We start from the raw sequence: 23315 nt of genomic DNA on the forward strand, positions 1-23315 counted from the left end.
TGTCACATTTCTAGCAAATTGAATCACTAAAAAAAAAAAGCCAACCAGAAAACAAACACTGACTGAAGGAGTTATGCTATGCTCTGTTTCCATACCTGGTGAAACTGTTAGTGTCTGGAAGGTTGGAGAGTGGTTTAATACTCATTTTAAAGTTTCCAAGGTCTCAAGGTATTTAACATTGGAATTGATATACTTTTAAAAAGAGAAAAGTAGTTAAAAACGTCTCTGGAAGACTTCACAAAATCATTGTGGTTCCCCAGATATTCAGTATACAACTTAGATCTCCAACTGACTGAGGAACCTTAAGAAATTTGAGCTTCATAATCGGTCTCCACTCAAGTGATGTCCAAATGTTTTAGAAAACGTGGTGGTTTGGTCCTGAAGAGTCTGCCTAAGGGCTGGGAACATAATCCAGGTAATTCTGGGTGCCTGCACTAGCTCCTCATCCTTGCACTGTAAACAATGTTTCTATGTGTATTAAAAGTATTACACGCTGTGGTCTTAGAAACACACAGTTATCAGAGGAAAAACTTTTCACAGAAAATTCAGAAGAAAAAGTAAAGAAACTATGATTTAAAACATTTTTTTTTCTGAAATATTCAGCCGCAAGTTTAAGACAATTATTTGACTCATACTAGAAATGTTACAAGAATAGACAAAACAATTTTTTAATTTAATCTCCCAAATAATATTTTTAGAATGACAGCTATGCAATCTATTTCTTTAGACATGGGTCAATTTATTTTGTGCTTGTAGCGGCCGTGTGCAGACTCTGACAGAGCTATTGAAGATAAAAATGAACTTCTAAGACATGAAGTTTATTCAACAGCAATGCCAACATTTTGCAAGAAAAAGCTCCGAGAAGAAATATCTTTTAGATAACACACTTTGAAAAAATAATGGGTCTTCACGCGAGATATCCACTCCAGCACATGACTCCCAGACACAGTCTTTGGCAGGGCATGTTTGTTACCCATTTAGCTTTGCCTGGAATACCAGGAAATGCCTCTCCTGTCAGCTCAAAGTTGAGTAGATACATTAGAAACACACAATGGTATGAAGTGATGAAGCATTAAAGAAACTGAACAGTAAAATTAAAGTTACGTGTATGAATAATATCTTTCTTCATTCCAACTTTAAATTCTAGCTTCTACACTTTGTGACTGTAGTCTAGGTTTTTACTCCAGAGTTTTAGAGAAAATACCCTGAAAGGGACCTGGGATCCAGGTGGACAAGAAGCCAAATGAGTCAGCAGTGTGTTGCTGCAGCAACCAAGATCTCAGGCTGCATCTTCAGGGGCATGAAAAGCAAAGACAAAGATGTGACCATCCCACTCAACACTCGTCCGGCTGCACCTGGAGCACCGTGTCCTGTTCTGCTCCCCACACGTCAAGAAAGATGCGGACAGACTGGAGAGGGTCCAAAAAAGGGTCATGAAGATGAAAACAGGATGGAGAACCTGCCCTATGTGGAAAGACTGAAGGAGTTGGGTCTCTTCAGGGAGAAGACAGGTACTGAGATTCTTCCTATCTTTGGTTTCCACTGCGTAACACGGTCTTGCTATGTCGGTGCCAGCAGGAAGCTATTTAAGTCGCTCAACAATTTTACCTGCGCCAGTGAGGCAGAGCAGCAATCTCAGTGCTCCTGCCTGACAGCAATTGTAAACAGCACATATGTGCTACAGGCTATTGGGTAGATGGCATTTTCAAAGGAGGAATAAGTCTCATTAAATCTCATACTTTACAACAGCCATGATATTCACTGAGATAGGATCCGGTGTTGCCAGGCTGCTGCTCCCCGAAACAGGCAGTGCAGGAACAGAGCAGTGGCCAAGGTTTACAACCAGAAGCCGGTCACTACCCCTTGCAGCAGCGCATGCCAGAAATTGAGCCTTTGGGAAAGAAAACCAACCCCTTTGACTTTCAGATCTCAAGTTTCCTCCTAGGGCTTATTTAGTATACAACGGAATTATGTAGATAGATACATACGCCTTATAGTCAGAGATGCGCTTAAAATAAAGTTGCTGTCTGCTGTTCAATCCCCAGCGCAATTCACTGAGCTGCCACAGTGCTCAGAAGTCTTTTATGCTCCTACACAGCAAAGGAAAGCTGTTTTGATAAACAGTGAACGTACAGCCTCTCTTTTTCTGCTTCCCAAGTAAACAGCCAGCTTTCAGAAGTATCTGAACCATGTGAGCCATCAAGGAGCTAATGCTTCACTCAGTTTTAATCGTTCTGTCTTAAAATACTTGGAACAGCACTATTTTTCATTTTATGAAGAGCTTCAATATGCCCACATTAACAAATTCTTGTGGTGGCGTTTTCCCTTCTGCACTAAATAGTATGCCATAAGCCACCGGGCACTTCTTTCCAAAATACCTCTGTACATAAAGGAGCCAATAAGCATCTCCCCCCTGCTCCCCCAAGGCTGTCTCTTCCTGGCTAGAATGAAGTCTAGGCTTCCTGTCAAGAAAGAATCTTGAATTAAATCAATACATAAAAGCAGTAGTTCGAATCCTGTTTTAAAAACATTGAGATGTTTTGCTTTAGATGTGGGTTTAATACTTGCGAGGTTAAGATCCTGTTAGCAGAGTTTAAGTCGTTCACTTTGCTCTTTTTACATTAAAAAAACCCCATGTAATAAAAAGGAAAAATGGCTGACTATATGAGGATGACTGTGAAAGTGCCTGCATACATAATATTCTCAAAACATCCAAAGCATTAAGGCAAAATCATACAGCATCTCAAACCAATCTTTTTAGTTTATCACCTACTGGAATAATTCATAACAATAGCTGCAAAATTAATGCAAATACTGTTCTACCTTCGCCGTACTGTCGAGTTTCTGGTGGTGCTTGGAACCCAAGCAAAAATGAGAAACATGACCAAGGGCTAAAGGAAGAACAGTTTTTTCAAACTTAACCCATACAAAATGTTAAGTGTCATTACAGTTTTCAGGACACGACACAAAGAGCTAGTTAGAAACTGGGCAAGCAGGTAAGACCTATCCATAACATAAAATAGCGCCTTTCATGGAGCATTACTTACTAAAAGCATCTTTTCTCCATCAACAACCCACTAAGAAACTCAATGTCTCACTACAAACAAGACCAAAGAACTCAAGGTTGGATTACTGTAATTCACTGTTTCTCACCTTGGATGTAAAACCAATGATAAGACTCCAGATGGCACAAAAATGGGACTGCCTGGCTCCAGCAAGGTTTAGGTTGGTATTAGCACTTGAGTTTCTCCATTGGCTTTTGGTGTTCTCCTGCCAGCTAAAGGTCTTGGCCCTAATCTTCAAAGCAATTAATGGCCTAAGCCACTGTTACAGCGAAGACTGCATGTTGACTTACGAAGAGCTAAAAAAAACCAGTGCTCTGGACAATGAAGCCCAAAAGAGAAGGCAAGAAACCCATGTGTAATGCATCCTTAGTCAAAGGTGGCAAATCATGAAGCAAACTTCTCCAGGAGGTTGGATAAAACCCAACTCTTGTCACATGGAGAAAGGGCTGCAAAGTTCCGTAACTAGATAAAACTTTCTCACTACCACCTGCGTGACCTCCATATCAACTGTTTCCTCAAGAGAAGTTGCCCACATGAATGTTATTCCCTAAGCACCAAGTTTAAGGAAGTTTATTTTCTCTCAGCTTTCAATATGAGGCTGTGGTGGAACTTTTAATGATGTTGAGTGCAGTTTTTTGTTCGTCTAAAAGGCTGAGCTCACACTTCAACCTTTCCCTCAATTTGAAGATGATGACAGCACTATAGAGACAAAGACAATGTAATGACATAGGCTTCATTTTTTTTTTTAAGAAAACACACTGGAACTACAAACAGAGCAGCGTGAAACCCCTGAACACGTTGATTAGTAGTGTGCCTTGCTCCGACAACTGTGGATTAAATATTGCTTGTTTGGGTAAGGTAACAGTAGGAAAGAACCAGGGGGGGGGGGGGGGGGGGGGGGGGGCGGGGAAGAGGAGAAAAAAAAGCATAATTTTTTGACTGCATGGAAAGGAAAAGGGGCTCAATTTGTCTGGTGTTTGTCGTTCACCCAACTTCAGTTGGGACAATACAGAGCCATTTTACCAAGCTATGTGACCGCTCCTCTTTGCAGCCTCCTTCAGCAATCACGCCTTATTTCCATGAGCCTACCCACTTGCTCAGTCACAGGAGCTAAAACGTTCAGCAAGGTCTTGTGTGTGTCTGTATACCATGTTTAACTGAAAACAGGACACTATAATACAGACTTCGAAGAATCTCATCAACTGAGAGGGCAAAAAACTTAAAATTTTTGTATCTTCAAAAAACAATGTAATAAGAGCGAACAATTTGGAACAGCTAACTTAGATATCTTTCCTGTAATACATTTCAGCTTTCTACAGACTCTCTAGGAACATGACAATTTACCACCAAGACTTCACACTTAACAACACAAAGCTTGGCTTTTGGGATCTCTACCAGAACTCACCTCTCAGTCTGGCTATCCCAGTAAGCCAGATTCTTCCTAGAGACTCAACAGTAGGGATGAATTCTGTTCAACTTACAGCCATCTAAAAGCTAAGCTTTCTATATAGTGAACCGTATCTCTAGGTTACCTATCTCAGATAGGATGAGTCACCCTCTAAACATGTGCCATTCTTGACTGCATGAGGCTGATAAATTCACTTTAGCTAAATCAGGGGAAAAATTAAAAAATAACCTTGTTTGCAGTGCCTCTTAAGCCACAGAGTCTGCAGTCTTGCACTGGCTAAGGACAACCTCCTGGGCTACCCGCCCATTGTAACTTTGTCAAGTAGAATATAACAACAGCAAAGTCTGTATGCCTGGGCACGTGCTTGCCACAATCTCTGTCACATCCCAAGAAAAGAGGGGCCATTTTTCAGCCCAGTGCCTCTGTCTTTGGTTTCAGTTCTGCTGTCACTGCACGTGCTTCAGCAGCTATCATCCTGGGTGAACGGTGCAGCTGCTGCCCTTACGCTGTCTGCAAAAATAGGTTTACCTTGTCTTCACAGCCTTGACTCTCTATAGCAACCCTAAAGTATCAGCATGAAATAAAGATTCAGCTCATGATTGCTCATTTTCCGTCCTATAGAAGAAAATGATCCCTAACAACAAAGAAGGAAAAATGAAACCCATGATTTTTTTCAAAATACAGAAAGATTTCCCACATTAACTTCAGCCTGAAACAAAAATTCTTTCTTCATTAGTTTTGTTTTAAAACATATTTCCAGTGCCTAATAGTAAAAACCAAACATTTGTGAAGAGTCTTGGAAATAACATAAAATAATAATGATTTTAAAAAATACATGTTCGTATGAGTTTCTGCTTAGCAGCTGCTCAGTGCTTAAAAATATATTTCCTACAGTTCTCGGGATATTAGTGATGAGCAGGATATTCAGCCAGGATATTCCTGTTGGGCAGTGCTCCAGCCAGAGCACCCTGCGCTGGCATCTCTGATTTCGCAAATCGCAAGGGTCAACCCCCTTAGGGTGATTACAGAAAAATCAGGAAAGATGACTGGGAAGACACTGCAGGACCTAGTACAAATGAGCCATCAGTAAAAACTCTCTTTTCAAACAACATGAGACTCATAACCTCACACACAGCAATCAGCTTAAGCAAAACTCCTAGAGGTACCAGGCTTTCAGACATAAGGTTCAATCTGGACAGGCCAAATGACACTCAGATGTTTGATCACCATCAAAAGACAACTCTGATGGTTAGGAAGATCAAAGAAGTGGAAGTTAAGCCTCTAGCTACCCTTGAGCCATTTAAAAATCTTCATCCATCAGCAGGACCCAGAGAAATCCTCACAACTTTGGCACAAGATATGTGTCACATATACTTGGCTTTGTCAGGTTTTTTTTAAGTAAGGGAGAGCAGAAACCTATATAAAGCTCATTTATGTCAAATATTATAGTAAATAAATGGTGGAGACAGTAAACAAGGTTTTGTCGCTGTATCTTTTTTTGGAATGGGAAGGTAACATTTTCAAGTATTCAAGGACGATGTAACTATTGCAGAAGCCCAAGAGAAGTATCACCACATGCATTCATGGACACAACGTAAAGCCAACACTGAGCCAGTTCTGTGAAAAGAAAGAGATTGGAAAAAAAAAAAAAAAAATCGTGCCTCTAACAGACTTCAGATAGGAAGCATATTTTCTCTTTTAAATAAAGCTCACAGAAGAATGAGAAAAGAAGAAAAAAGAAAAATAACCCACCATCAACAGCACTGCAACCCACAGAGCTGACTGTGCTTAACACCCTTCTCCGGGCAAAGCCCTTAAGCACCAACCCCATCATTACAACGATGGATCCCATATCATGGGAATAGATACTCGGGTTCTCTATATTGTGCTTCTAGACAAAATAACGCACACCGGAGGAACGCTACCATAAACGCTATTATTATGGCTATAAGCAACATGTCTGCATTTGTTCCCCACCCCCTACCATCTCAGTTAAGTCCATGAAAGAACTGTTATATGTGGAATACTTAACTACCTTTGAACAGAAATTGCAGCATTGAATTTTGAAAAAGATTCAAAAGCCCCAAAGATACAGTCCATTTTCTTTAATCACCTCAAAATGTGCTGTTCTCAGTTTCCGCTACTGGAATGCTGCATCTCGAAATTTCAAAATGAACTGCAAAAGCCAGTTTTGCTAATATTTCTGTATATTTTAAATATTTTAACATTTCTGAACACACTTATTGTGGAAAAATTTGTATTGTGGGAATATTATATCATTATATATTCATTCACAAAAGGTCATATAGTGGGAGTGATACATTACCTTTAAAGAAATGCCTTTTAATTTAAAATAAACAAGTAGTTCTTTGGTCAAAATGAGGCTACACAAAAATGACATTTACTGTTTTGATTTGACTTTTATTTTACATAGCTTAAAATTTTCAGCCATGAAAAATTAAAGAAAAGATGCTTACAGCTCTGTTTTTCAGCACTTACTGGAAAGATTAACACTAGCAATTCGAGCAAGGATTACAAGAAAAAAAAAGTATACAAACAGTATGGTATGCACATGATAAACATGAATCTGTGTTTTCCTACTTGTGCAAAAAAAAAAAAGCACCTTTAACAAGCTTAGTTTTTGTATTTTATAAAAAGAGACTGAAAGTAACTGCATATGCTGTTGCTTGATCATAGTAGGTATGCAAGATTTTCATGATACAAGTACCCCTTGTGCTAAATTGAACATCACAAGATCAGATTTTACAGCCGAATTCCTTTCAGAAGTGGTAAACTAAATCAGGACCCTCATGCTCAACTCTTCCTGAGACGGAAGCTCGTTTGAATAGTGAAAGGTGGATCCAGAGCTCCCTGGGACGCACGGGCTGCCCACGCAAATCTGAGTTCCCACCTGGGAGAGCTGCACACCACTCATTTGCACACACACATACACACACACACTCTCCAAGTGCCTTCTCAGGAAGATGTCCTGAGCTGCAAACTGCATTAAAAGCACGTCACAGACACATGATGCTCCGTTCCAGTCAGCAGGGATACAAAACAACCACTGGATACCTTTTGTGTCGCATCAGCTAACATTTTGTTGAAGGAATAAGGTGTTTTCTGTTTTTCTACTCATAAGAGGAAGGTTCAACATGGAAAATCTTTCTAAGGAGTTAATTTAAAAAGGTACTCACTGCTATCCGCAGTATGGAAGCTTTCACAGACGTCCATTTGTCCTGCCTGCGATCTATGACAAGAATAAATCCAATTCCAGCATCTCGTAAACTAAGTTTGGAGGAAGAAAGAAGAAAAAGAAAGTTTTGTTAAAAATACAAATGAAACTCCTCTGGTTCTTTCACTAAAAAAGGCAGTTGAAAAGTAGTTTAAAAAAAAAAGTAGCTTGACCTTTTTGTACAGAATCTTTAAGGTCTTTAGATGAAGATATACGATACCACACAGATGCAGCACTTCCAAATATGTTCCACAGAGCTTCAAACCATATTCAAATAATGAATTCTTCTTTTTCATGAAAGATTGTTTTTACATTTTTTGTACTGAGATTATTTCAGAGGAAAATAAACCCCTTCGATTTTCCATTGTTTTGGTGCTGATGGAATCCCTCCTTCATGCTGTTTTCAGTGTAATTTCAGGATCAAAACAAAACTGTTTTCCTTTTGCATCTGCTTTTAACCTTCTGTTTGAATAGTCTTCCTTCTCGCTGATATTTAAAACTCCTTAAAAACACAGATCCTTCTGATCATTCCACGATACTGCTGCGCGCATTTGAAATCCTCATATGCCTCCAGGTTGCAAACTTGTTCCCTGGTGCATTTTTACATTCACCAAAACAAAAAATCCCTATGGCATTTAAACGCTCCAAATCATAGATGAGAAAAATGAGATCAGATGCACTTTTCCGGAATGGAAACATCTGTGAGAGAGATCCCGCTCAGATCCAGGCGTACGGGTGACCTTTCTTTTTCGCCTGTGCTCAGCTGCATGTGCTACTGAGTCCCAACCGAGGGATCTGCTCCTGTTTTGTAATTCCCTATCTAAGCCAATTGTGCAATGCCAGCAGCAGCCCTTGCCAGCCAATCGTAAGCAAAATGGAAACGACAGGCAAATACAGGGCTCAGGTTTACTATTTTCTCACATATTTGGTCATTTTTAATGTATATGCTGCATTTTCAGTCCGGATAACAATTGCCTGCAAGGCCTACCGTCTGCGCCGTATGACCTTTAGAAATATTGTGCATCGATTTGTTATCGTCATACCTTAAAAGATAATATAAAAATCAGCACAACAGAATGTTAGGTTCCCTTATTCAAGATTGCTGAATCATGAAAACACCAGCTTTGCTTTAGAAGATTATGTTGGTGGCATAATAAGAAGACGACGAGAAGGATGAAGAACACAGGTACCCAGAGGTGTCATCTGAAGCTGTTTTTCAAAACCACACATTCAAACATGACTCACAGTCTGTCCCCTCTCTTTTACAAACTGTAATATCTCTCAAATTTGCAGGCTAAATATTTAGGAGGAAACATGAATAATCATAAAAAATGCAAAGGAATACTTGCTTTGTTTCAAAAGCAGCTAAGCAATCATTTTAACATAGGAAAATATTAGACACAACTCCTCACTGCCCACATTCAGTGCACGTTACTTAACTCTTGCCCCTGGGTTAGGACAACACTGATAAACAACATCTGAGTCCTTGCCCTGGAAGCCTGAATAACCCTTGCTGACAAACAGAGCTTTATATTAGCAATATGCTTCCCACTACAGTAAATTTCCATGATTTACTAAAGCTTCCCCTCTTCCTTCTCTTTGTTTGAAGGACAAGAAAAGGAGACAGATCCAGATTGATTTCAGCATCTTTCTGTTCTCCATTTCAAGTTCCCACCACTTTAATCTTTAGTGAGTGAGCAAAATAAAATACAAATAGCAATCATGTTCCACAATAATCAGGTAGCAAAACAAACTCCTTGGGAGCCTAAATGTGGATGAATGGAGTCAAAAAGGTGCTACAGCTGTTCCCACAGCAGTTCATGTAGATTTTGAAGGGTATTAAGACTCCTAAAGCGCTATTTCCCTTGCTCAGTAGAAGGCCCTGCAATTCCTGAAATTTCTGCATATTTCCTCAGTGGAAGCATTATCTCAGATCCCAGACTATCTAAATACAACATCTGTGTCATATTTCAAGAAACTATTGACATGTCTACATAACAGGAATAAAATTAAAGCCTCTGACAGAGCATCAATCAGATTTCTTTCCAGGAGCACAGGGAAAGACCAGCTCAGCTGGGATCCCAGAGAAGATCTAGATGGCAGCTCCACACAGTTAATCATCTGCCTCAACACCTGGCAACAAGCAGAGCTTCATATCATTCTCCTAGAAATAAAAAAGACATGCCTTACTTAAGCAGAAGAGTTGACAAGGGAAAGGACATCTCTAAGACAGCCCAAAAGATGTCTTTCACCAGCCTTCTTTTTCCACTGGATCAAATCGAAGGATCAAACACGTTGGGTGGTTGCATGATTCAGAATGTGTCCCCTTTCCAGGCTCAGACAAAACCCAGGATTCCCCATTGCTGGCTAGAAGAGACCCAGTTGCAAACTCTTCAGTGTCTGACTTCAAACTGTTAACACAGATTGCTTGAAAGAAATTAAATGCTCCGTTCTGAACTGATCATGGTGAGAAAAACATTTGTTATCTTGACAACAGTCCCTTGTTGCAAAGGGCTGGCTATCGAGGCTGGATCCAGCTCCAGCAAGTCATAGGCAGGAAGCAACAAACCAAACTGAGACATTGTGTACAACAAAGTTGAGAACATTATGAAGACAACAAAGTCACGTATTCAAGAAAAGTAAATACTGGCAACAGTCTGCTTGCCAGTGCACCCTTGCTCTACCGGCCTCTCTTTGCTGCCACACACACCTGCACACATAGTTACAAGGCAGTTTGCAAGACCCCCCTCTCTTTTAGGGCATAGGATGGTGGTAACAAGCAGGTATTGAATTTTTTCTTTAGCTCCAAATTTAACTGAGTGCCAGCTGTCCCTCTTTCCCTCAGCCGTATTTATTACATTCTATCCAAATATCTATTTCCTTATTTTACCCCCTCTCTGTTTCCTTGGGACTAAAGTATTTTTGGCTTCTGCTCTGTGTCTCAGACATGTCTGTCTGTCTCTCTGACAGACATGGCCCATCCTGCTCATTGAGCTTTACCTTGCTCCAGCTGTGTTGTACTCACCAGCTCAGGCCAGGTCTTCTCTTGCTTCTGTATCATTCTCCAATAAACTTGCCACCACTAGCCACATTCGTCTCTCCTACCCATCATGTTAATCATTCTCCTCCCTTGCTACCTTGTCCCAAGAACAGCTCAGTCTTAGCACTGTATTTTTTTTTTTTAATTTTATACTGTCAGGACAAATGGCTAAGTCAATTCTCATCTCACCACTTCCTGAATGTCACAGACCCCTCACCCTCCAACCCCAGTCTCCCTTGCCCTACGTCCCACTCAATCTTTCAGTATCTTCCTTCCCGTGGACACTTCCCCAGGCTGTGGCCCTGCCTGGTGAGTCAGGCAGCTTTGCCTGCCCTGCCTGTCACCAGGTGGCACTGACAACCCACAGGACAGTCTTTCTGCTCAGCCCTGGTAGAGGAACTGGCTCTAGGGCAGCTCATTCTGCAAGCATGGATAGATAAGCCCCTGCTCAGGCCAAGGGTGAAGTGGGACATTTTTGACAAACTCAAGTAACTACTGAGCATCTGTGACTTGGGATTTTGGCAGATTTTTCTCAAGGAGTGTTGTCAACACAAAGGCCATCGTTCTTCTAAGTGTCAAGTCCCCAAGTCCTTGACCAAAGGATGAAGCCACTTGAGCTTCTGAAACAAAGGGCTGTTTCAGTGTTTGGAAAGCACAGTGGGTTTGTTCCCTAACCTCGTAGGAACAACTCAGCTATTTTGGCTGAACGTTAAAACATAAACTCAGGTGAGATATCACTGATCAAAAGAAAATCTGGCAGAATTGCAAATGACTGGAAACCAACAGTGAGAAACAGCAGACAACCTTAGCAGAAGCACCTGCCTATTAAGGCTTCCTGACATTTCCCTTACAACCTCTGTTTTTCTTAATGCATTAACTTGTTTCCGGTGTACTTTCTGAAACATAATTTATATAAGCTTGTAATTCAAAGTTAGTATTTCCTTCCTTTGTTTCCCTCCTAACATTAAAAAAAAAAAAAAAAAAAAAATCACGAGATAAGCTCTGTTCTTCTGTTTATGCACCAGCACAAAGAACAAAACATTTCTAAAAAGGCATAGAAATCATCCTTGCTCTGCAGGAAATATGTCTGGTAGGGGAAGGGGAGCAGGGGCCACAGAGGACAGACCATGGGAAGAAATGCAGCAGAGAGGAGACTTTCTGCTCTGTCCCCTCCCTTCGTCTTAGGGAGCCAGTGTAGCACCATTCAGAGATACTGGGAGACTGAGGTTAAAGTACCTGCCCAATAAGCACTGAGATCTCCATGTAGACTGTAGAGCAGGAACTGAATTTTCCACCCAGTGACTCCTCAGCTACAGATGATGGGGACATCTCCCTCTTTGTGTTGTTTGCAAGACTTATGAGCTCATGCACCTGGGGGAAAGGGTGGGAAAGCTTACAGTACATGGGACTGCAGAAAGAAACTTCCCTCTGGGGTGTGTGGAAGCAATTACACAGTCATCATCCAAAAGATCCTCGCATTTCTCTAAGGTATGGGTGGTGACAACTGCTACATAAATAAGTTCCTGTTGCTTCTACATTGCTGTATGAAAACTGCTTGTATACTATAAGCACGATAAAACAAATCTTCAGGTTAAACACAGGGACTCGATAATATCTAGCTTTTGGATGTTTGAAATTCTGGGCAGCATTTTAGGTTAAATAATTACAGTTTAATAAAAGTGAATTTCAGTCTTAAATCTTATATTACAGTCAGGATTGTTCCCTACATTGACTGCCTCTGCCTATACATACAAATGGGCTAGAAATTCTTGCTTTCAGTGTCTGAATAGCTATTCTTATAGCAGGATGTCAGTGAGGAATTACTGCGTTGACCACCAAGGCAATGCTGAAGCTCTCTTTAGATCCCTGGTACTACCTCCCTTACCCTCTGTAGCTCATCACTGACCATCAATGTGGATCAGTGACACACACACACTGCTTGAATCATAGAATCATTTCAGTTGGAAGAGACCCTCAGGATCATCGAGTCCAACCATAACCTAATCTAACTCTAGCACTAAACCATGTCCCTATGAACCTCGTCTAAACGCCTTTTAAACACCTCCAGGGATGGTGACTCAACCACTTCCCTGGGCAGCCTGTTCCAATGCCTGACAACCCTTTCCAGGAAGAACTTTTTTCCTAATATCCAATCTAAACCTCCCCCAGTGCAACCTGAGGCCATTTCCTCTTGTCCTGTCACTTGCTACTTGGGAGAAGAGACCAAGCCCCGCCATGATACAACCCCCTTTCAGGTGGCTGCAGAGAGCGATCAGGTCTCCCCTCAGCCTCCTTTTCTCCAGGCTGAACAGCCCCAGTTCCCTCAGCTGCTCCTCATCAGACTTGTGCTCCAGACCCCTCACCAGCTTCATCGCCCTTCTCTGAACTCGCTCCAGCACCTCAATGTCTTTCTTATGATGAGGGGCCCAAAACTGAACACAGGCTTCAAGGTGTGGCCTCACCAGCAAGAGACATGGGGTCTCAGGCTGCTCACAAATCCTTATCTTTTTTGGCATGCAACAAGCAGGCCCATGCAAGAAGGACTGAAACTGGCCCATCTGCCCATCATTGGCCGTACTACTGTACCACAAAAGGGCAAACACACAAGACACTGTGACAGATCATAGGAAAGGTACTGCCCATCCTGTCCATACAGCAGCTATGTTTATGTTTGGACTTGTCACAAGGGTTGTGTAGATCAGCTCTTAAATAAATAAAATTATTGAAGGTACAATTGCATGCAGTGTAGAAAAAAAAGACAAATTTAAGCTCAAACAGGTTCAGCATATAAAAGGAGACAGTCCAGTAGCCTGAGCACAGCATTCACGAACACTTTGAACACAAGAGTTCCCATTATGCCCCCAGTGATAAAAATGCTTCCAGCAGCTATTGCTCTTTGAAGTCAGAAGTCATCCTATATTCAGTCATTAGCAAACACGCTAAGGTAATCAAGAACAGCATTCTCTGTTACTTTGCCTAGGAATGGGATATTGGAAACCAGACACTAACGAGTGAGGTTATTGTTTCCCAAGAGAGACTTCACATCCTACATTTTCAGAGGCATTTCGAATGATTGAAGCTGAGCCGCTTCAAAGACCATTTCTCCATCTCTCCTGACACTGCCAAGAATGACTTCTTGGGGATGAAGCGGAGACAAGAACTCTTTCTTAATTGTAAGTGTTTCATACATTAAAAAATTGAAACCCATAATGCCTCAGCAATGAATGAAAGCAAAGAAGAGCCATCTCCCTAGTGGAGATGGAGTGGCTCTAGAAGAGAGTCAGGTAACACGGTGAAGAACATGATTAATGGTATTAACAAACCAAGATAGAAATCTCCAGTACAGCAACTATGAAAGGAAATAATTCAGCTAAGCCCTATGGTGACATTTCACATCATCAGTTTTATGCTAGCTTCCCAGCAAGAAAAAGGGCAGGAACAATTCACCTGGCATAGCCTTGCCCCACATCTCCCCTCCCTGTGTCCTTTATGCAAGATAACCAAGATTTCTTCTATTTGATCACTAGGTAAGTCCTAGAGAATGCACTTTTTCCTAGAGCAGAAGAATTTAATGGTTTATGAAACTGACAATGAAAAAAAAGTTAAACTGTAACATTAGTATCCAGGTACCCAACAGTAATTAGACCTATAGCAGTTTCATTTTCTTACAGTTCTTGATTGCTCATTATCATAAAGTCTACTAGGTTTCAAAACTGGCCAATTTATCCACTTAATTCCAAAACAAATCTGCCAGCTAGTGTTGTAAAAAAGAAACAAAAATTATATTTGACATGTTTCCCTCATTTTAAGAGAAATTCTACAGACTGTTTCAAAACTATGGACCCAATTTTGAAGTAATTTCAATTTGAAATTGGGTCCATCTTTTTGAAACACCCTGAATTTATTAAAAATATTTTTGTACTTGATTGGTCTTTAAATATTTTGATCTTATGACAGCTTCTTTCTCACTATCCACAGTGAGACTACCATTAAGGACTTCTTAACATTGGAAACCACAGTCTCTAAGGAGAAGGAAGTGATCTTGTGCTTTCATAAGTAAATGATGGAAATAAGAGTATATATCGCACTCCACGAAGCTCCAATTTGAAAGCTTCAGGTATCACAGGCTTTTATAGCCCATAATACTCAGCCTCACTGTATAAGATGCCTGATTAAATCAGTTTAGAGAGAGCAGAAACTTAAAAAGAACTATAAAACAAACATTATTTGAGCTTTATATTGGACAATGAACTTTCTAGTTTCAATTGCTAAGTGAGGCTGAAGTATCTAAGCCTGAACACAGTATCTAAGCTGAATACTGCTTTGTAATGCTGCTGCTATTTCAGATCTCACTTATGTGTTTTCTAGAAACCTGCACTTAAATTAGTACTTAAAAGCATTCAATTGAAGAAGAGTCTGGAAAATAAAAAATGTTATAATCCTTTATAATATCAATGTTACACATCACACTCAAAATTTGCAATGTAAATGCACAAATCATAAAGTGATTACACACCTAAAACAAGTTGGAAGTGTTCTGAAAGCTGGACAGTATTACCTTCCCTCTACCTATACTTCCTCTAAATTAGAAAACCTTAAAATTATATTTTCTATTTTTGTGACAGAAAATTTGAGGATTGCATTAGTATTGAGATAGCAGAGTCAAATAAACAATATGCCAAGAATATAAATAGAATGAAAACATATTCCCAAAAGACGGCTGTATATACAATGGCATGATTCTGTCATGACATTTAACTGGTTAGACAGAAAATAGCAGTTTGGTGCCAAATTCTGCCACAAAATGTATATGTATGACTAATTGAGGTCAAAGAACATTGCACACATGTGAACATAGAACTGTTCCTAACAAGGGTAGCATTTATGAACACAACATTTACAAACACCCAGATGAAGCTCCTTGGCTATGTAGCAGACCTCCTGACTCTCTAAAGCAAACTCGTGTGACATTTCAGCTCCAATTCAAACTGTGGGCCTGACATCTCAGTTCGGATTCCCTTAAGAATCACTTTCAGTTGAGGTGTGTAACCCACCTATCAGATATCAGTTCTTATTCCAGCAACATTTATAAGAAAAAAACAGAAATTATGAGTGCACCCAAGTTCTGGCACGTGGCACTGCCTACAGGACAAAAATAAGAATGCAATGATTAACGATTTCTGCGTAACTTCAGATGGAATTAGTAATACAGTTTTGTCTTTAATTTTTGTAACTGATATCTCTTCAGCTGAAAATACTGAAGAAGTCAGCTCGTGCAGGAAGCGCAGCTGGGAGGACATGCCCATTGCTTCTGATCTTGGAAAACCATCCCCAGAGCACAGACCCAAGGAACAGGCACACCTCAGGCTTCCTGAGGTGCTGAATTTAAAGCCAATGCTTGGTGGTGTGGAAGTCACCACACTGCACCTTTCTCCCTGTAGACTCTGGAATCGAGGACAAAACTTGTAATCTACTCCTTACTGTGCCTAACTAGTGAGCGCCTGTACTGTGCTTCAACAAAAGGCCACTGATCTAGAAGAATTTGTTATATTTGATTGTTGGGCCCTCTCATAATCAGCTAAATGAACCTTAACTGTAGAAGGAAAAACCTCCTCAACTCAAACTAAGGCTGACCATTGCTCATGAGGAAATATAGGAAAGAGACGGAACTCCAGCAGAAGAATTTAAAATAAGACAGTCAGAAGTGCTGCTATACAAGTGCAGCCTCTAGTGGTCTGTCCAAAATCACTTAATGCCAAGTAAAATTATATAGAGAGGTCCTGGCAGTCACAGCTACATTTCCGCTAACGCAGCTAATGTTGTGACACTCCACAGCAGGAGCATAATCTGTAAGCAAGGAGGTACCATTTCTCATTGATTCTCATGTTTAAAATCTGATTTTTGAAAATAAAAACTGCTCCCCCCCAAAAAAGCAAAACAAACCCCCAGATCCCCAATTAAATCACTATGAATACAACAATGTGCATATTATTCTACCATCTTTTTCATTCTACACTGGAAGATGGATTTTTAAATGCACATTCAGAACACAGCATTTGGACCTTCCCTTGACTTTCGTTTTGGTAGTTACTGACTTCCCTTCAAAGAAACAGATGAAGCTGCATGGGAAATGAAGAAAATATGAGCCTTTGCATTGGAACTGAACCTGTTAAAGTTTCATCATTAGACATGGTTCTGGTAAGAAATTCGATTCATTTCTCTCCCTCCCTCCACTATGCGCTTCTTTTTTTCTCTTCTTTCTCCAGATTCCAGTTAGCTCTCCCTAAATCTTATCCAGTGTGCCACTGATTAAAACCTTATCTCTTCCCTTTCCTATTATGCTTACTTTTGGTCTCAGCTGATATTCGTTCATGCCCCAGGTATCTCTGGGGGCACAATGTATTTCCGTTTTCTCAGGATTGGGGAAATCATCAGATACACAAAATTGTATTTTAGGATTTCACAGCGAGTGGACAAAGAAGAATTTAGATGAGTGCTGGGTTGTGAGGTGGCATAAATAAAGACCATGTCAGGCAACTGGTTATATTTGCTCATGAGGCAGAAGAGGAGAGTCATTCAGCCTGGAAGACCAACATCATGAAAATACTTTTTGAAATTTTATAAGCGTAGGCCAGATAATTACACATGAGGTTGTATCAATGACAGGAGATCTTAAAAGCCAGATAAACAGGAGACAAAATAACAACAGCAACTTCAAAGAGCTTTGTCTAAGGGGTTGATAATAATTCAAAACTTTGAAAGTCTCATGCAAACTTCACAATGAGTGTAGCCCAGAAAGCCAGGCATGGTTACATACGGCCCTATCCCTGAACTGCATCCGCCTGCAGAGCAAGAACCCACAAGGAAGATGGGCTATTATCAGACGAACTGTTGATGAGGTGAGTGACAGCTCAGTGATGACCAGGAGAGTTGCTCTCAAGCCTTGGTCTCAAGGGAAGCCAAAGGCCTTTATCCTGCACAGCAGTAGGTGCCTTGAAACTGTGAGACAGGAATCCAAATGTTTACCTGAAGCAGTTCTGTCTCAAGCACAGCTTATGTTCCTCAGCCAAATAAGCAGCATTGGTACAAGCTTGATTTATTCTTAAGTATTTACACTGATTTATAAAGTACAAACAGTCACATTTCTTTTTCCCCTCCCCACTCAGCTTCAGAGCTATGGGCATCAGTATCTTCTTTGACTGGTCCCTATAGCTCCTCTTTATCTCTTTTGCTACTCTAGGTCCTCAAATCAGCCTCTCTCTCTTTCAAGTCAATTCCTCCCTAAAATAAACAGGCAAACATAAGGGATGGAAGCACAGTAATGCTGGCTATGTTCCATCATATATGCTGACAGTCTTTCTGCTTCAGAAAGCTTATGCTGTTGGGGAGAAGCTGAGGGAATGTGGCCAGTGTTAAAAATAAGAACTGAAGTGTCCAGGCATCATAATTTGCCTGGACCTGGACATCTGCTTTGTACCACATGTACTGATTTTCTGTGGTATCAATCAGCCTTCTTATGGTAACTTAGCAAGCTTTACCCCACCAAGGAACCCCACGGACTAAAATCAGAATGGCTTTGATGCATTTCTGCAGGTAACAGAAATAATCATTAAAAGACAAATTTATTGCTTAACAGATCCTCTTTTAGTGTGTGAAATTAACTAAAATAAGTGTTTTTTATAAGGAAGAGTTCTAATTTTCGAAACAAAAAAACCAGTGTAATTTCTTCAGGTCACACAGAGCTGCTTTTGGGCAAACTGTTCGAAGAAAGACAACAACTTTCAGGCTTCATTTAGACTTAACTACAGATGGCCGAAGTAGGCCATGTTATCCTTGAGGGACAATTAAAGATAAATAGGTCAAATAAAGGCAAAAGGGCTGCATGTTTGTTAGCCTTAAATAAATCTGAGCAACAGAAAGCCTACACATTTCTCATTTTAAACTATTAAGTCAGACTCCATAAAAACATTTTTACACCTACTGAGAACAAGGATATTGCAATTATACATATTTCCAGTACATTTCAACAACCATTAATGTAACTGCACAAAGCCTTGGCACGACCTTATCTGGAATGCTGCATGTCATGCTTTAGAAAACTGAGTTTATAGATAGAGAGAGGGTTAAATACTCTGAACTTAAGACTGCACTAATGAAAGGTCCTGCATCAGGTCCAGCATTTTAGTAATTAACTTTTACAATTTTACAGTGCTCAATTTATCTTGCCTCCTTAGCAGATTAAATTTACCACTGGATGGCATGTGTCATACAGAGCCTATATTATACTGTTCAAATCCTCCAAGCTTTAAAGGTGTAAGCAGGATTTAAACACTAGGAAGGCTTTGCCTGTACAGGGCTGAACTTTAAAACAAGTTTAAGATGTTCCCAAGGTGTGCATCAAATCAAGTGTAAATTGTTCCAAACCCAGTAAAAATTCAGACTCTAAGCAACTTTGTTGAGCTTTGACCTAATCTTGTCAGATTACGTATCCAATACAAAAGCTTCAAACTACCACTTAGGATGCAAGACTCTTACTTCAAACCTAAGCCTTTACATCTCCTTTCTGCTTACAGAAACACATAGCATTTACAACTGTTTGGCAGCTGTGCTCTGAGAAAGGAAGGGCACACACGGCATAACAGATTTCGCTGGAAGTCCTGGGATGTTCCCACTGACAAATTTGAGGGGCTGCCAAGGTAACAGCAGGGTACAGGTCCCACATCTTCAGCCTGGATTGGAATCTGACAAAGAGGAGAGTGTGGAAATGAAGCACAGCTGACAGAAATAAACTCTGAAGCTGCAAAGCTGTTGCTCAGCATGTCAGTGGGAACTGTCAGGACATCTGTTTTTGGCACTTCTTACCCATATGTGGTGACGTTCATTCCTGGCACTATATAAAACAAAAGTGGTTAACTCTTAGCTAGTGGTAGGCTGCTTGTTTAGTTTGTGGACAAAAGAGGAAACACATGGTTACCCTCCCACACCGGCTCTTCATAAGGTCAGCCAGGACCCTGAGGGACTCACCAGCTCAAAACACAGTGTTACCCCAGCATGGCTGTCCCTACTTTCAGGGTGCAGTGGTGGATCTATGCCGAGCAGACTGGCCAGACCTGAGCTGTGTGCTTTCCAGTGCCCCTTGCGCTTAGTTTTGGTAGCTCTAGCAAACATACATGCTGTGCTGTGGCGTGGTCCCGACCTAAATCCGCCCTGTCACACTTTGCTGCACCTACGGTAGTGACCTCTTCTCAGATCTGAACCTGCTGTAAGACTTTGCACAGATGTTTCTTTTTCAGTTTTCCAGGTAACGCTGGTGTTATCCCAAATGATGGGGAGTTGGTGTAGTTAATGAGGAAGGGTCTACCTGAAGCTTTGCAAACCCTAACAACTGAGCTTCTGAACTGTCAGACATTGACACTTTGGGAGATCATCTCGTTCTATTTCGTCACTCAGACAGGATGGCTCCCCAGTTTCCAACACCAGACGGTACCACAAACAACAGGATTTCTTAGAAGGCCACATGGTGTTTAAGCATTTGTAAACCACCAAGATCTCAGAGAAGGGGACGTTCTCCCGGGCAGGAAATCGACAGGGACAGCTTTCAAAACAGGAAATTGCTGAACACGACAAATTAACTTGAGATATGCTCAAGATCCTGCAGTAGCACAGGAGGGCAGCACAAAGAGGGGCTGTACAAGGCTCTTCCTGAACAGAAGTCCAAGAGGCCTGTGTATTGTATTTAATCAGCAGTGTTGGGACTCAAACTGGCCATCATACCTGTTCTGAATTTTCTAATCTACACTATCTTTTATTTCTCTTGAAAGGAACTTTGTATTTAAGACTTGGTATTACACATTTGAAATACTAATTTTCTAATCTTTTGTGACCACAAGAATTTTAGCTTGCTTTCTTTGTTCAAAGAAGAATCTATATGAGCAATGACAAAAAGCACTAAAACGATATCCTTTTGTTCTCTGGTACAAGCATGTTGTATTCTGATTGCAGTAGAAACTGCTAATTAACCAGAAGGAAAACCATATGTTGAAAAAAATCCTGTCTCTTTTTTTTTTCCCCTCTTTTTTTTTTTAACCACTGCAATTATCTATTAATTTAGTTTGGACGAAGTTCTCATGCTACACCCCACATTTGGTAAATTCATATTCCAAGGATGTGTACACACTTAAGTTAATAAAATATGTTTAGAGTGACAGCTGTGATGGATAGCAGTAAGTATAAATAACACTTGCCTTCAGGGTACCTTTGAAATCTTAGAAGTCTATTTACTAGGATAAACAGAAGGAGGAAAAAAAACTTTCTAAAGAGAGGAAAAAAGAATAGAATACTGAATGCCCTGAGATGACTTCTTAAGGGTACAGTTGGCAGCTATTTCAGGAACCTATTGCAAACCTGAATGGAATATTCTTCCTCCACCCTTTGCATATGTGGGATGTAAAAGGCACATCCCACAGGTGCCTCTCCCACTCTGCAAGAAGAATGATGGACACTGTGTATGGAGATTGTCAGTTTTTTACTCAGCTAAGAAGTGAGACAACCTTGTTCTGCACAATCTCCTTTTCCTACTCAGCTCAACAATCCCCTAAGGACTGACCTAGTAAAGTAATAGGAGGCATTCTTCTTTGCAGAGGAGAATCAGACTATCTACATGAACATTACAAAATGTCCTTGAAGCATCTCAAACAGATACAAGACTTAGCTAACTGTCCTCTGCTGAAACCCAGTTAAATTTAAAGAGCTCATCTCTTATAGACACTTGTCTACAGATATGCCTTTATTCAGCAACTCCACTGATAAGAACTATTAATTCCTGTGAATGAATACTTATATGTAAAGTATTTGTACCAATTCAACATTTTTGTTAAAACAGTCTTCCTAAAAAGTATCGCCTTAAGTACATTACATATTGCTACAGATTCTCCTTCCATCCTGGGTATTATACATATAAAACAATGACAACAACAACAACAAATCACTTGACCTTAGAAAAATCTTTCAAAGAGAATCATCACCTTTTAAAAAAAAAAAATCTTGTATTTCAATAATAATAATAAAAATACTAGCTGCTAAAAGGACAAACCTGTTTCAGAAATATTACATGTATACCTTTACAACATATATCTTATTACCCAAACAGCAGTTATAAATGGATTATCTGTAATCTTCCATTGTCTATAGCACTCATCCTTAATCTATCTTTTTTTTCCTGATAAAGCAGCAATCTTTAAGTACACATGGTACACAACTGTTGTCACACACTATGTCAACAACCTGTACTGAATATTTTGAGATTACTACAAACCATACAGTAGACATTGTATTTTAACCAGCTGTCTATAGAACATGAACTTATCTTGCAACATAAACAACACCCACCTGAAGAAGATGGTTCAGCTCTCTGCTTAATAATATACAGTTGCACCAGGGTTAATTGAGTATCTTAAATGGAGATGAGATATTCCCTTTCCACTGTCTCCTTTCTTAACATCGTCATGTATCAGGCGTTTACCTATCTGAGCACAAGCTGATAGCTCTGCTATTTGCACTATTCTGCTCCATGGTCATGTAAGTTGGCAACATGCAAAGTGTAATAGTTCCATTCCTAAATGGGAGGTGCCCCATGAGACATTTAACTCTTCATGATTAAAGTTCACTATGAAAAGGCAAGAGAAAGTTTACATTGAAAAACCTTGTGAAACCCAGTGTTTAGAGAGCACAGAACTAGAATGCAATCAGAGGGGACAAGGTCATATTTACCTATAAAATTAGAGGGAATAATAAAGGTAGGTTAAGAGGTTCCAGTTTTTCCTCTTTCAAAAAATTCCTAAGATAGTCTTATTATAAAGACGACTTCTTTCACTTGGGAACAAATCTTGAAAATCTGATGCCACTGCTAAGATTTACTACACCAGTAAATATTTTATTGAGTGAACTCTACTGCAGAGCAAAGAAAGGTCCTTTCTTAGGAGGCTCTTAGCAGGTCCTCACTGTCATTTCCATGAAATATCATTTCCCTTAACATGCGACTGCAGGCAGTCAAAGAGTTTTGGGTTATTGCTGCCAACCCCTTGCTGTGATCAGGAATCTTGGATGGGGCCAAGTAGCACAAGTAGCTTTCTGAGGAGCTGTTGTGGCTCCGGACATGTCCATGCTCTACAGGGCTTTTCATAGAGAAGTCCCTTTCCCCTCGGTCAGTCAAAACAGACGAAAGACAGAGTTACGTATTTCATAAGCTAAATGACACGACTCTGGAGAGCAGTCCATGCATAAAAGCTCTGGGCTGCATTTTTATCCTTCCTGTAAATCTGTACTCCTTAGACCTCTTTAATAAACTTATGAAATAAATAAATAATGAACTGCCTCCACTTCCCTCAAAAACAGTTTCCAAAGCATCCAAAACAGTCTTTGAATTTTTAACCCTTGAAAACTAAGTTAGCAGCAAAAATCCTACCCTACTATGCCTTTAACAGCACTAGAAATATCACAATGCAAGGCAAATTATAATACTGCCTATCTTTGGGGCACAGGCAGTCAATAATGCACCATTAGCAAAAC

General features: G+C 40.2%; 1 protein-coding gene across 6 annotated transcripts in view; it reads right to left on the bottom strand.

Moving 5' to 3' along the window:
* The window catches only part of MCF2L (MCF.2 cell line derived transforming sequence like), a 100721-nt gene that overhangs the window by 31190 nt on the left and 46216 nt on the right, over positions 1–23315 (bottom strand). For 5 of the 6 annotated variants that reach the window (XM_065626792.1, XM_065626816.1, XM_065626783.1 and 2 more), the window contains exon 4: positions 7671–7761. In XM_065626792.1, the coding sequence (XP_065482864.1) occupies positions 7671–7761 (91 nt within the window). Of the gene's footprint in view, positions 1–7670; positions 7762–9898; positions 10163–23315 lie in introns of those variants that run through there. The other variant, XM_065626808.1, reaches the window with a different exon arrangement.

This window comes from Caloenas nicobarica, chromosome 1 (assembly GCF_036013445.1).
Source record: "Caloenas nicobarica isolate bCalNic1 chromosome 1, bCalNic1.hap1, whole genome shotgun sequence".
NCBI classification, from domain to species: domain Eukaryota; kingdom Metazoa; phylum Chordata; class Aves; order Columbiformes; family Columbidae; genus Caloenas; species Caloenas nicobarica.